Below are 16,316 nucleotides of genomic sequence, written 5' to 3' on the forward strand. Positions count from 1 at the left end.
CCCTCAGTCTACCGCAATGTTTTTTTTATTCATTTGTTTTAGTGTTTCTGAATGCTGAAGAGTTGCACTTTTGAACTAATTCATTATTTTTTCAAGCTTTTCATCTGAGTTTGTCCTACATGATAAAATGTCTGATTGAGTGCTAGTCCGAGACTGGTGATTCCATACTTTTTGCTCGGAGTTGTATATGCAACCGTGTCATGACCTTTCTACATGATGTCCTTTACGAAATAAAACAGCAGGCTCGCTGTTTCTTTCCCAGTCGCGATAACAACAAAAACCTAAATGAATACAAATCTCGCAGGAGCATTTGGCCCACTTGTTTGATCGGAGCGTTTAGGAAAAACACATTCGGAGGGACACGTGAGTGTCATACGCCTGCCAACAATTTAGCTTTGGTGCATCACATCAAAGAATCGAACGCGTTTGGTGCTCCGATTCGATGGTTTAACATCCAATGTTTTGCGTGCAATCATGATAATTGGCTAACTTGTTAAATCACACAGTGTTTTTATACTCTGGAGTTACTTTCTTTCAATTGGTCTTCTACAGAATGTGATAATACGTCTGGCGAACCGCCTGAGAAGGTGTAACTCGCTGGATTTCATCAATGTGTTGTCAACAACGGCTCAGTCAAAAGGCGTTTCAGTGTTGTTTCGCCACGAACCACGTGGTCTCCCACAATGCAGCTCTGATTGTCATTTTCAAGTTAACAATAGCGCCGTGATTTGCTTTGTGATACTCTATTCAAAACAAGGAACGCTGTCAACAATCCTCGACGGGAACGGAAGTGGGTGTTTTTCAGTGGGAGATGATGGGGTGTTGGAATAGCAACGACAAGACGGGATGTGTGTACCAAACCCTGGTGTTTAATAGCCTTGTTGCTCACTTGGTGTTCAGAAATTCATTGAATATAACATTACTGGAATATTCTTGCTGAGAGGTGTCCATTAAAGCTGTCACAATACTAAAATGTTCAATTCTACACTACATATATAAAAAACTAACATTTTTGTTGTCATGTGGCTCTTAAAAACTATTGCCTACGATTGCAAGAATTTGCACCAGAAAAGCTCTGTTTACGTCAGGCGGCCGCTAGCCTCAGTCGCTAACAGAGTAGCATTGTATTTCGACAATATTTACGTAAAATAAAAGCTGACTGCAGTTTTTTTTTTTTTTTTTTTTGCTTTTCACCAAGAATTGAGACTGTTTTACTTTCATATCTATGAAGAATTTGGGGATTTACGCATTTATCCACAATAATTTTCTCTAGGTAAGCTCTGCTTACGCCAGGCGGCTGCTAGCCTCAGTCACTAATAGAGTAGCATTGTATTTTGACAATATTTACGTAAAATAAACGCCAACTGCAGTTTTTTTTTTGCTTTAAACCAAGAATTGAAACTGTTTTACTTCCATACCCATGAAGAATTCGGGGATTTGAGCATTAATTCACCACAATATTCTCCAGAAAAGCTCTGTTTACATCAGGCGGCCGCTAGCCTCATTCGCTAAGAGATTAGCTTAGTACTTTGACATATTTATGTAAAATAAACACTAACTGCACGGTTTCTTTGCTTTTAACCAAGAATCAAGACGGTTTTACGTCCATATCTATGGAGTATTCGGGGATTCAAGCATTTATTCACAAGAATTTTCACCAGAAAAGTTTTGTTTACATCAGGCAGCCGCTAGTCTGTCGCTTACAGAGTAGCATTGTATTTCGACAATATTTACGTAAAATAAACGCTAACTGCAGATTTTTTTTGCTTTTAACCAAGAATCAAGACTGTTTTACGTCCATATCTATGAAGAATTCGGGGATTTGACCATTTATTCACAAGAATTATAAACAGAAAAGCTCTGTTTACGTCAGGAGGCCACTAGCCTCATTCGCTAACAGAGTAGCATTGTACTTCGACCTATTTATGTAAAATAAACGCTAACTGCACGGTTTCTTTGCTTTTAACCCAGAATCGAGACTGTTTTATGTCCATATCTATGAAGAATTAGGGGATTTAAGCATTTATTCACGAGAATCTTCTCTAGAAAAGCTCTGTTTACGTCAGGCGGCCGCTAGTCTCAGTCGCTAACAGAGTAGCATTGTACTTCGACATATTTATGTAAAATAAACGCTAACTGCACAGTTTCTTTGCTTTTAACCCAGAATCAAGACTGTTTTACGTCCATATCTATGAAGAATTCGGGGATTTGAGCATTTTTTCACAAGAGCTTTCGACAGAAAAACTTTACATCAGGCGGCCGCTAGCCTCATTCGCAAACAGGGTGAAATTGTACTTCGACATATTTACGTAAAATAAACGCTAACTGCAGTTTTTTGTTGTTGTTGCTTTTAACCAAGAATCAAGACTGTTTTACGTATATATCTATGAAAAATTCGGGCATTTGAGCATTTATTCACAAAAATTTTCAACAGAAAAGCTCTGTTTACGTCACGTGCCCGCTAGCCTCATTCGCTAACAGAGTAGCATTGTACTTCGACATATTTACGTAAAATAAATGCTAACTGCACGTTTTCTTTGCTTTTAACAAAGAATCAAGACTGTTTTACGTCTGATGGGGAAAATATTATGTGACCCGAAGTGAAGTAGCACATTATGCCTTATGATAAATTCAATCCGGGTCAAAGGGCAGAATGAAGGGGGAAAATATTATGTGATGCCTCAACATTTGCACATTATGCATTTGTGATGTATGATTACCTCTGTGTAACAACTTCTCCTTGTTTCCACTTCGACGCCTGTTCACCTTGGGTTCCATAGTTAGGAGGGAATCTCACGAGATAACTTGTTTTGCACCATAGTATTGTTTTTTTACGCGCTTGGGTTCTAGAGTTAGGAGGGAATCTCACGAGAACTTGTTTTGCACCCATAATATTTACCGCGGGGACAGAACATCTGTTACCAGGACGGCACAACTTGTTGACCATGTGAGAAGCCCTTTTTCAAGGGGCTGAACCAAAAGTAGCTTTAATATTTCTCATTTGGGCAAGGCGCGCGCTGCCTGGGGGCGGGGGTTGGTCGCCCCGGCCAACACGGGGCGCGTTCCTACAAGAACCGGACATTTCCAGGCGACCCGTGAAGTCCGCTGGAAGATCATGTACGGATCGCTCGGCTTTGTTCCTTCGCCGCTTTAACGGAGCGTTGGCTCCCCGCTCATTTGTCACAGTAAGCGATTTTCATTGCTAAGGAACATCTTGTTGTCCTCCAACGGTAGCGCGGGGATTCTGGGATTGACAAGCTATAATTAGCGTCATCGTTACCACCTGTTTTGCTGGTTTTGATGTTTGTTTGCTTGCTCTTGTGGGATTGTAATCAATAAATCCAATTTATTCTGCATTTTCTAATCAATAAACATCGTATATTTTGCAAAAGTGTGCCTGTTGCTAATTCACTGCGAACCCGGAAATTTCGGAAAACGTCCATATCTATGAAGAATTCGGGGATTTAAGCATTTATTCACAAGGATTTTGCCCACAAAAGCTCTGTTTACGCCAGGCGGCCACAAGCCTCATTCGCTAACATAGTAGCATAGTACTTCGTCAATATACGTAAAATAAATGCTAACTTCATGGTTACTTTGCTTTTAATCAAGAATCGAGACTGTTTTACGTCCATATCTATGAAGAATTCGGGGATTTAAGCATTTATTCACAAGAATTTTCGCCAGAAAAGCTTTTACATCAGGCGGCCGCTAGCCTCATTCGCTGACATAGTAGCATTGTAATTCGTCAATATATGTAAAATAAATGCTAACTGCACGGTTTATTTGCTTTTAACCAAGAATTGAGGCTGTTTTACGTCCATATGGATGAAGAATTCGGGGATTTAAACATTTGTTCACAAGGATTTTTGCCAGAAAAGCTCCTGTTACAACAGGCGGCTGCTAGCCTCATTCGCTAACAGTGTATAGTGTGTAATGATAATAAAGGGCTATTCTATTTTATAAAAAGTTGTGATTGTATATAAAATGTATTAATAATCTATTTACATATTATTTATGATTGATTCTGCATGTTTTCCTCAAGTATTAAGTTTCTGATGTTAAATTGAGTGATTTATTAGCTTTTGAAAAATTAAGTTGCTATTTTGGTCAAAAACTTATATGTTAAATATTGCTATTGATCCTGAAAATATAGGTGATTATCTCTGCATATGGTGATTTTTGTACATCTCGTGTAAAATCTGAGACTTTTATAGACATTTTAAGTTGTGTTTTACTTAGATGAAAAATAATTAATTCGGATTTTATAAGGGAACGACAAACAAAGTTAAATGTGTCGAATAAAAAATAAATAAATAGACAAGCCTATCATCCATCCCATCATTTGGTCGAAACACAGGGCAGCCAGTTAAATTACATTGGAATTTAAAAGATTTTTTTTATCCACACTTAGGTCATGGCATGCTCAAACGGCAGCAAAGCTAGCAAGCTAGTAGCTTGCAACATTCATTGAGTAATATTACATTTGTTGACCTAAAAATTGACCAAATCCTCATTTTAGTGCCTCTCAATTGCAAATATGCTCTTATACTTTGGCGTTTACGTTTTTTGACCACATTTATTTTGCAAGAAACACTAAATCGATGCATAAAATTGACTTCCATGGGTTAGCAAAATGCTATGACGGGACAGATCTTGGACCACGGGCTTGAGTTTGACACCTTTGTTCTTCAATAAAATGAAAAAAATCAATCTTTCCGTACAGTATTAGCACGTTCCGAAAGATTTTCTACATTCCAGTTTTCCATTCCATATCGACTCGCACCAATGCTTTCCTTATGAGTTCAGAGTATTCGTCAGCGGTGACAATAGCAGGCTTTTACTACAGTCAAAGTTCTGAATCCTGCCTCCAGAAACAGATCGCGAATCTTCTCCTCCCTCTCCACAAGTCGCAACACGGCCCCGTCTGATATGTGATCCGCTTTTCAACGCAGACGCTCTCGAGCGCCACCGAATCAGCGTCGGCAAACAAACACGAGGGAGACACAATGAGGCTGAGTTGAAGTTGAGGGTGTTGCGTAACACGACTCAGCCACATTAATTTGTGATGCGTTTGAGCTTTCACATGGGGCAAAGAGGCAAAAATATTCAACTTCAAATTTTGAGCTTCCGAACCAACTCCGTTATGCTTACTTGGGTTATTAACTGTCTATTATTTGCACTTGTGTGATGATCTTTAACATTCAAGTGAAGGGGCGGGGGTTGGGAACTAAATTATTCTACATTACTCATAATGGTCTTAATTACTCACCTAATTCCCGTGAACACACGCGACTGGCTATCCTTCACTAACAATGTTCTACCAGGACCTTAAGGCATGAATCTGACTGAGTGACCCCGACCTTGTGTTCGCCATGTTTGCACTGATAACTCTCTGGGTCCTTTGGGCCTCATTAATCACCTTCACCATCCAACACGAACATGGGTGCGGCAAAGACATTCCCTCAATTCCGATGTGATTTTTTTTTTTAATTATTAAAATAGTTTTATATATGGCGAAAAACACAGAAAAGATTGAAAAAGTGTCTGCTCTTGCACTCCTCTTGAAAATAGACTGCAGTATTTTAAGCCAACAGAACTGTTGTGTTTGATAGAACAATATGTCTATATGCTGCCATTGCAGATTCATGGCATGTTAAGCGCCGGAACTATTTTAAAATGGTCCGTTTTACCCTGGAAACCCCCGTTTACAGACGTCGCGCAACCACTTTTGTTTCAACCCAGCCATAAAACGAAAGTAATTAATTATATTTATTATTCAAAATGTCTGTCATTTTTTTAGCTTAGAATCATTAATCAATGTCTAATATTGCATTAAAAAAAAAAAAAAACTTAAAAAATTATTCACTCGCATATTTTAAACTTTTAAACAAATGACGTCACAATGAAAAAAACAAAAAAACAGAAAATCACATTGTTTGATTTTTAAAGAATTTTCAAATTAGGGTGGAAAATAAGTATTTGGTCACCTACAAACAAGCAAGATTTCTGGAAGTCAAACTTCTTCTAACGCGGTCTAACGAGGCTCCACTCGCTACCTGCATTAATGGCACCTGTTTTAACTCATTATCGGTATAAAATACACTAGTCCACAACCTCAGTCAGTCAAACTCCACTATGGCCAAGACCAAAGAGCTGTCGAAGGACACCAGAGACAAAATTGTAGACCTGCACCAGGCTGGGAAGACTGAATCTGCAATAGGTAAAACGCTTGGTGTAAAGAAATCAACTGTGGGAGCAATTATTAGAAAATGGGAGAGATACAAGACCACTGATAATCTCCCTCGATCTGGGGCTCCATGCAAGATCTCACACCGTAGCATCAAAATGATAACAAGAACGGTGAGTAAAAAAAATCCCAGAACCACACGGGGGGACCTAATGAATGACCTACAGAGAGCTGGGACCACAGTAACAAAGGCTACTATCAGTAACACAATGCTGCGCCAGGGACTCAAATCCTACACTACCAGACGTGTCCTCCTGCTGAAGCCAGTACACATCCAAGCCCGTCTGCAGTTCGCTAGAGAGCATTTGGATGATCCAGAAGAGGACTGGGAGATTGTGTTATGGTCAGATGAAACCAAAATAGAACTTTTTGGTAGAAACATATGTTCTCATGTTTGGAGGAGAAAGAATACTGAATTGCATCCGAAGAACACCATCCCCACTGGGAAGCATGGGGGTGGAAACATCATGCTTTGGGGCTGTCTTTCTGCAAAGGGACCAAGACGACTGATCTGTGTAAAGGAAAGAATGCTTGGGGCCATGTATCAAGAAATTTTGAGTGAAAATTTCCAAGGGCATTGAAGATGAGACGTGGCTGGGTCTTTCAGCATGACAATGATCCCAAACACACAGCCAGGGCAACAAAGGAGTGGTTTCGTAAGAAGCATTTCAAGGTCCTGGAGTGGCCTAGCCAGTCTCCAGATCTCAACCCCATCGAAAATCTGTGGAGGGAGTTGAAAGTCCGTGTTGCCCAACGACAGCCCCAAAACATCACTGCTCTAGAGGAGATCTGCATGGAGGAATGGGCCAAAATACCAGCAACAGTGTGTGAAAAGCTTGTGAAGAGTTACACAAAACGTTTGGCCTCCGTTATTGTCAACAAAGGGTACATAACAATGTATTGAGATGAACTTTTGGTATTGACCAAATACTTATTTTCCACCATGATTTGCAAATAAATTCTTTAAAAATCAAACAATTTGATTTTCTGTTTTTTCCACATTCTGTCTCTCGTGGTTGAGGTTTACCCATGTTGACAATTACAGGCCTCTTTAATATTTTCAAGTGGGACAACTTGCACGATTAGGCTACGTTCATACTACAGGTCTTAATGCACGAATCCGATTTTTTGTCATATCTGTTTTTTTGGCGTGCCCGTTCAGACTGCCTTTGTCCTTTGAGACCATTCAAGTATTACGCATGCGCACTAATTCGCAGTCCGACAAGCGACCCGCATGCGCAGAAGCATCAAAACAGATGACCACACATGTTGGCTGTCATCCGTCATTCCAGGGATATCATATTTTCCTTTTTAAAAAGAGGACATAAATAACAAACATAAATAATCCCAGTTTAGGCTTATATTTAAAGTAGGGCTGTCAAAATTATCGCGTTAACGCGCGGTAATTAATTTTTAAAATTAATCACGTTAAAATATTTGACGCAATTAACGCACATGTCCCGCTCAGACAGTATCCTGCCTTTTGGTAAGTTTTACAGTAAGGTTTTTTGCGCTGTCTAACAGCGAACTCTTGTGGTCGCTTTGCGACATGGTTTATTGCTTTCTTGCCAGTTCAATATGGCTGCACGACGTCTCGGGCTGACGCCTACGTTGTAATGTTGTGCTTATATGATCCTTGGACAAGATTTGTCCGTAAGTATGGTTGTTGTAAAGAATGTACATATTATGTTAGGAAGCGAAATGTTATATTTTTTTGTATGAAACGCTTTTTGTTTATGTTTAGTGAACCTGTATAACGCGCTAAGCTAACGTTGTTGCTTATGCAATGCTTGTGTACTTTTTTTTTTGTAGTTTCACTACGGTCTAAAGAGGACAATGGTTTGAGGCCATTTTATTAATAAATCAGATGAAAAAGGAAGAAGTCTGATTATTAAGGCGTCGTTCACTAGCTGTCTAGCTTTGGAAAAAGTAGACGCTTCGGAGTGAGGACAGCATAGACAGATTTAAATGACAGTAGAGTGAAATGCCCACTACAGTCCTTATGTACCGTATGTTGAATGTATATATCCATCTTGTCTTATCTTTCCATTCCAACAAATTATTTTACAGAATATATATATAATTTACAGAAAAATATGGCATATTTTATAGATGGTTTGAATTGCGATTAGTTGCGATTAATTACGATTAATTAATTTTTAAGCTGTAATTAACTCGATTAAAAAATTTTAATCGTTTGACAGCCCTAATTTAAAGTATATGGATCGATAGCATGCAAGCACTTTCTGTGCATGTCTAACACACACATACGGGCAGTTTGCCCCGACTCTCGGCTGTGTAAGCAATATTGAAATATTGCTTATATGGAGCAGACAGAAAACCGATCATTCTCAGGCTTATCCTCAACCCATTTTTATTTTTTTATGACTGTTGTCAAGTCCGACCCTTCCTAAAAAGCCGTGTTCAAGGCAAGCTAGGCGCTAACAACGCACAGCTGCACCGTTACATAGCGTCTCTCTCGCTTTTTGATGACGTAATTGCTGCATGAATTCTGATTTGAGAGACTGGACAGTACAGACCGCCGCGACAATCTGGAAAAATGTGGCCCAGATCGGATTTGAACCACATATGAAAGTGACCCAGATCGGATTTGAAATGGTCCAGTTCTATGCGACTTGTCACGTTCGGACCGTCAAGTTAATGCCTCACTCGACTCGGAAAAACACGAAAAAATCAGATTCGTGCATTAAGACCTGTAGTATGAACGTAGCCTTAGTGGTTGACTAAATACTTATTTGCCCCACTGTATGTGTGGTCGCACTTCTAGCACCCCCATAAGTTCCGCCCCTGATTTCAGTTTTTATTGCTTTCCCACGCCATGCAAATTTCCTTGTTTAGGCCCCTTGGTGAGTCTATTTGTGTCAGACAGTGAAGCAACACATGGCGTAAATAATGCCCTAAATGGAGCAAATGAGCAGCTCTTTAACATCTTCTCTGTAGGAGGGGTTGAGAGTGTGGATTGCTTGAGCAGTAATTATATCAGGTAGCTCATTAGCACCCTCCGTTATGGAGAGGTGAACACACTCGGCCGTCATTGGCCATTTGGCGGCGGCGAAGAAGATAAACACTTGCATTTGCGCGGATCGAGTGTTTTTACAGGTCCGGATGACGAAGGTGATGAAAGCGGGCCGTAAATGAGGAACGCCGAGATTCACAGTAGGGATGTTCCTCGCTCGCCGTGCCAGCGTTAGCTCGGAATAAAGCCGCTTACAGAGCAGAATAATGAATTCCCCAACTGTGGATGAATGCATAATACCAGATGTTGAGCGTTTTAAACAAACAGCTCCGAGCATCGCCACTTTTGTTTTTGAGGTTTGTCTGACTGTTGTCGTTCTGTAGGGACGATGCAGAGGAAAACAATGTGTTCTGCTAAGTGCTGCCCTCCACCCAGCGCGGCGCTCGGATCCCTCGCTTTATCTTCCAAATTGTGGATCTGCGTCTCGCTGAGCGTTCTCCTGGGGCGAGCGGGCCAATCCGAGCGCGGTGCTCGCTTGTCGTTCAAGGAATGGCGAGGGGGAAAAGAAATAAAAGGCAAACGAGAGATGCTAATCGTCCACGGAGAACACTGTTTTGGGACTCTGAGACCGGCAGATGCACAGTAAGATGTTTACATCTTTCTTAGTGTCATTTGATTAGATGGAAAAGGCATGTAGATGCTTTCAACCTGACTGACTAACACTCCACTTTGCATTAGTGTTGGGCAGTACTTGAGAATTTTGCTCCTTTAATAATTCTCAAAACTTTAACAAGAATAAAACCGAGCAGATGCAAAGATTTTCTTGGGGGCTCATGCAGTGCAAAGACTTGGACTAATCCAACCTGACGTTTATGTCCCTATCTTGCAAAGCACAGATGTCTAAATTTGAAATTTGACCAGACCCACGTCTGAAAGTGCATCATATATGAACATTGTTGAATAAGGCGGAAAAAATATTTGGTTTGGTCTCAACATTGGCAGGGACAATATAACAGCATAACCTGTGACGGAATCTGACCTTTTAGCTAGATTGCCGAAATTACACCGGCGGGACTCCGACAACCCGGCCAAAAGGCCAAACTCCGATCGTTCACCTTAGTCTTAACCCCTTGTTCTGACTCCATTTTGAAAGCTGGAAAAAGGCTTCAAAGCACAAGTTGACAATTTATCCAGGTCGCCAGCGATCAAACTAGAGGAGTTCCAAAAAAATTGATTATTACATGCATCGCGATTCGACACGTGACGATTCGATTACGATTCATAAAGGTTCAAAAACGATGATTTTCCCTCATAACTTTATGGCAGCCACTCGTAGCAGAACGAAATTCAAGACATGTCCGCCGCCCGGGCACCGTTGACGGGCGCACGCACGATGGATGCTGCCAGTTACTGAGAAAGAGATTTACTCCTTTTTAAAAGACTGGAAAATGAATTTGTGTATGAGACAGGCAGGTACAAAAGCGCAACCCGGCTTTTTGTGCGCAAGTTATTTTTTAGAGCAAGAGGGGAAGGGAGATAGTTGCTCCTTATCTTTTAGATGTCCAACAGTAGTTTTAAGGCATTTCAATTGAAAAATGTGTTTCTAAGACCCGTGTACATCTATATGAGGTGAGTACACGAACCCTCTTGTACTGTTTTAGCCTTTATTGTTGTTGTTTTTGAGATGTTAATGGTTAGCGCCAAGCGCTAAGCTAATTAGCTGATTCACAAACGTGTATTTCATATGCAGAACGTGTAAAAACATGATTAAGTACAGCAGCAACACTACAAACATGCGAAATAGTACAGAAATCTGTGAAAACAAAGTATATTGGTTAAAAGAAGTCTTATTTCTAAAGACTTTCTAAAAATGTAAATTTTATTGTATTGATGTGAGAAATAATTACTCCCTTTAAAATGGTTAATGTTTTTGCACTTTCTTGTAATAAATAAATAAATAAATAAATAAATAATGGGCATAAATTTGTTTGGTGACTGTATTAATTAGTAATGTAAGATACATCAATAATCGTGATAATCGCGATAACTGTGATGATCGCCAATACAAGTGAGTACACCTTTAGAAACTACGTACATCCCTAAATGTCGAAATTGAGTACTACTTCTTATTTTCCCCCCAAAATATGTGACTTGTTACAGGAGTGCTGTCAGCACTGCTGCAGAGATTGAAGAGGTGGAGGGGTCAGCCTGTTAGTGCTCAGACCCTACACCGCACTCTACATCAAATGGGTGTGCATGGCTGTCACCCCAAGGGTAAGCCTCCTCTGAAGACTGTACACAAGAAAGCCCGCCCGTCTCATCAGACCATAAGACATGTAATCCATGTGCTTTGTTGACATGTCTTCAGTAAACTGTTTACGGGCTTTCTCAGGCTAACTCTGATGCAGGTCGGACTTTTAGTAGCAAAATTTGTGGTGTTTCCCCCATCTCCACAACATTGATGTCTTTTTACATTACTTACAGTGGCTGCCGCTGGCCGAAAACAACTTCTAATATCCCTCCTCTTCGAAGGGGGCGGCATGTTGTCGACATGACGTGTGTCTGTATGGCTTGGAATCAAGTTATCAGCCAATCAAATGTGAATTTGAGGTTTAAAAAAATGGACCGGCACATTCAGCTAGTGAAAAGGGACAAATGTGTGTAATGGTCAGGTCTATTCTAACCTTACAACATTTTGGAAGACAATCTATAGACCTATGTAACTGAACGCATTATACCCTTGAACATACGTGTGACTTTGTGTGGACCAAACTGAAGAAAGTATCACTATTACAAACTCAAAGAGAAGATGCCAAAGCTGAGAAAATAAAGTAACACTGACATCAGCAGAAGCCAAGACGGGCAAGCGCCGCAAGCAAGAGTTTGAAACTGAGCCCATCTTCTTTCCTCACCATTTTTTGAAGGAGTAAGTGAAACGTTTCATTAGTCCGCCCCATCATCCTATCCCTTCCGAGCAAAACGCCCGCAATCCAAATGACATGCTAATAGAAAGCTAGTCTGCTGTGACGTGTCAGCATATATACCTCACGTATAGTAAAATGCGAAACAGACAATTTGGTCTCTCGGTTAGTAAAAACCATACACAGTGCAGGGGGATAAGAACCTTGTAAACAAAATTAATGAAACACATAATGGCGCCCATGCTCAGGGAGTGTGCACGACAGAAATTTACATTTACATTGGAAAGCAATGCAGCTTGCGGCTTAAGGACATTGAGATGGCAGAGTTAACATTGTCACAGGGCATAGAAAATCGTAAACACACTCCAAATTCGAGTAATCAGGTATGGAAACAACCATTTCCAAAATTGAGTAGCTAAACTAACAAATAATGGTAAGACAGCATGTGTCAATGGACAACAGTTGGCACACAGGAAGGAAATAAATTTTCTTACCGCTTTGAGATGAGTCACCTGAAAGACAGAGAAAAGAGATATGAATTGAAATTAGTTAGGATTCCACTCAATCTGAGTGCAAACAAAACTCAGGCAGCGTTAATATTTCTTATACAGTCGTACCTCTACTTACGAAATTGGTGCTACTGAATGCTTATGACAGATGTCATTAAGTGTCACCCGGCAAATTACGTCACTAACTTCATTTATGTCCAGCTCAGATCTTTTACATCCATTCAAAACTGAGATCATTTGCCAGATAACACTAAATGACATCTGTTATAAGCGTTCACTAATGCTCATGACAATGTTATGTGTTAATTATGATTGTCTAATGACAGTCTTATGGTGCCGCTGTCAAATAAAGCATTCCCAAATAACATAACTAGCAATTAATGAACCAACTGGAACAGTAACTGTAAAAATAATTCGCACAAAACATGAATTTTGATTGTTATTTACATCTGTAGAGCTGCAATGCATGCTAGGAGGCATGTTGGACAAAAACAGTGTTGACAGCAGGTGGCAGCAAAAGTTGACCGTCTCCTCCTGGGAGCAGTGATGGCCAAATGAAGCTTCTTGAAGCAATGAAGCTTTGCAGCCAATTTGTTCAAAGCTTCATGGTGGTTCATTTGGTCTTGACAGTGTTATGATGTCGATGTCAAATAAAGTGTTACCGGTTAATATCTTTTGGTGTAAATATACAGTAAGGACAGCTGCAGCTTATAGTCCAGTACGGCTTTTCTATGAGCAAATGCCGTTTTTGTGTCAAATTTAGTGAGTATTGGCTTATAGTTAGGTGCGACTGACGGTAGATTATTGCACAGTAAAACATAAAATCAGAGAGGTGCACAATGCAAAAAAACAAGAATACAGTCAAGAACTAGAAACTGCAATTTCTGGAGAAATTACTCTGGGTCTTTGCTGTGTGGAGATTCAGCTCTTTGCCCCGCCCAGGTTCGTTTGGGGACATTTCGGGGACAATATCAGGTCACTTCCTGTTGATCTGGGAACATGGGGGGGGCGTGGCCAAGTCATGTCAGGTCATTTGGGGAAATTTGGTGGGCGTGGCCTGGTTGTATGAGGTCATTTGGGGACATTTGGGGGGTGTGCCATTGTCATATCAGGTCATTTGGGGGAGTGGCCTGGTCATATCAGGTCATTTGGAGACATTTGGGGGGGCGTGTCCAATTGATATCTGGTAATTTCCTGTTGATTTGGGGACATTGTTTTTTTTTGCCATTGAAAATGAATGGGAAAAAATTTGGACGTCCATGGCCATCAATGGCATCGACTTACGTAGGTGTCAAATTTGTCACTGAAATCCAAGTACATTGGCATCAATAGAATAGACAAACATGCCCGTTTAATAGCATTAAAGAAAGTAAATATCATTGAAAATGAATGGTCAATGGCATCGACATCCATATACGTCAATGGAATCCAAGTACATTGACATAAATAGAAATTACTTGAATGGCATCTGTCTAAATTGGACTCAATGCAAAGTTAATGCCATTGGAAATCAATGAGAAATTTGGACATCATAGCTGTCAATGGCATCGACTTACATATGCCTCAATGGAATCTGAGTACATTGGCATCAATAGATCCGACATACATGGCCGTCAATGGCCTCAATGCAATGTAAATTTCATTGGAAATTCCATACAAAGTGAATGGGGAAATTTGAACGTTGCATCCCATTTAAGATGAATGAGAAAGTTTCCGGGGAACCGTAATTTTTTTCCAAATTCTGTATACAACTTTTCAGCCCTTCACCGTCCCGGAATTTTTGATGTCCAAATTATGTGATTTGGTAAAAATTGTAGGATTAGATAAATTTTGAAATTGTTTTTTTTTCTCCGAAAAATCTGCGTTTACGGGCGAATGGAAAATTTCTCAGGGTCGTTTGAAAAATTCCCTGCATCGTGTGAAAATTTCGGTCGTATGGATATTTGAACGGTGCCGATCGGTCAAACGGTCTGGGCTGTGCGGCACGCCGAAGAAATCCCATTAAAAACAAAAACAAAAAACAGAATAAAACTATCTGGGTCATTTTTCAAAGACCCAGATATTAAAGGTTAATACACTCATGGAAAGCTGTCGAAACACGAGGGGCGGGTGAAGAGGACGCTGGGATACACACATACATAAACAGAGGTAACTGTCAACCAGTTGGATGCCAGGAATGCTAAGCAATAGCCAATGGCAGAGCAGCTAAAGCATAAGTATGACAGGTTCAGTTAACTGCAGCCGTACTGTATTTTTGCCTTTCGTATCCTGATTTTTTGGGGGGTTTTTTTTTAGAAACAAAAGGCAATATTTTCCCATTGAGGCATGTCTTAACCTAAAAATTCTGTATGTAGAGACGTTCATAGGTAGAGGCACCACTGTACTTGAATTCATATGGAAAGTCCAAATAGTTCTTTTCTTCATATTCCTCAAATATCATCTCATAAAACTCAAGCTCATATAATAGGGTTGTGCCATCAGTTCGGCAAGTATTATTATTTTTTTTTTACCCTCTGGATAACCCAATTAAAAAACGTTCTCTGAAAGCAGCATAATTTAACAGCATGCATAATGGTTAAATCATGACAACCCGTAATTAGAAACTGCAATTCAGAAGGGTAAATAAATCATCAATTTTAATTGCTCTCGGCCACATTGCTTGCCCGTATGCATTATTTCATAGCAACTTAACATAACTCTTTGAAATAGCGACTGTCAGTCAAAGTGCAATCGATAACTCAAGTCATAAAGTTCGATAAAGTGAATTATGATGAACATTTTGGGGTTGGGGGGGGGGGGTTGAAATCCCTGAAACGCTGAAATCCCTGAAGTCTTTATAGACATGGATGTAAAACAGTCTCGATTCTTAGTTAAAAGCAAAAAAAAAAAAAAAAAGTGCAGTTAGCATTTATTTTACGTAAATATTGCGAACTATGATGCTAGTCAATAAGCATATTAGCGGCCGCAATATCACAGACGGAGCTTTTTTTTTCGTTGAAAATTCTTGTGAAGAAATGCTTAAATCCTTGAATTCTGTAAAAATATGGACATGAAACAGTCTCGATTCTTGGTTAAAAGCAAAAAAAACGTGGTGTTAGCATTTTTTTACGTAAATATTGCGAACTATGATGCTATCCAGTAAGCAAATTCACGGCTGCCATATGCAAACAAAGAGCTTTTTCCGTAGAAAATTCTTGTGAATAAATGCTTAAATCCCTGAATTCTTCATAGATACGGACGTAAAACAGTCTTCATTCTTGGTTAAAAGCAAAAAAAACGTGCAGTTAGCATTTCTTTTACATAAATATTGCGAACTATGATGCTAGTCAGTTAGCAAATTAGCGGCCGCCAAATGTAAACAAAGAGCTATTTCTGTTGAAAATTATTGTGAATAAATGCTTGAATTCGTGAATTCTTTATAGATATGGACGTAAAATTGTCTCGATTCTTGTTTAAAAGCAAAAAAAAAAAAAAAAAAAAAAAAAATTGTCCAGTTAGCATTTATTTTACGTAAATATTGCGAACTATGATGCTAGTCAGTAAGCAAATTCGAGGCCGCCAAATGTAAACAAAGACCATTTTACGTTGAATATTCTTGTGAATAAATGCTTAAATCCCTGAATTCTTTATAGACATGGACGTAAAATAGTCTCGATTCT

The 16,316-nt window shown here is 39.7% G+C and overlaps 1 protein-coding gene across 2 annotated transcripts in view; it reads right to left on the reverse strand.

Annotated features, from left to right (window-relative positions):
• LOC130928636 (neurexin-2-like) overlaps positions 1-16,316 on the reverse strand; it is a 774,303-nt gene that overhangs the window by 418,215 nt on the left and 339,772 nt on the right. For both annotated transcript variants that reach the window (XM_057855357.1, XM_057855358.1), the window contains one exon: positions 12,643-12,660. In XM_057855357.1, coding sequence (XP_057711340.1) covers positions 12,643-12,660 — 18 coding nt within the window. The remainder of the gene's footprint in view (positions 1-12,642; positions 12,661-16,316) is intronic.

The sequence above is a fragment of the Corythoichthys intestinalis genome, chromosome 13 (assembly GCF_030265065.1).
Source record: "Corythoichthys intestinalis isolate RoL2023-P3 chromosome 13, ASM3026506v1, whole genome shotgun sequence".
NCBI classification, from domain to species: Eukaryota; Metazoa; Chordata; class Actinopteri; order Syngnathiformes; family Syngnathidae; genus Corythoichthys; species Corythoichthys intestinalis.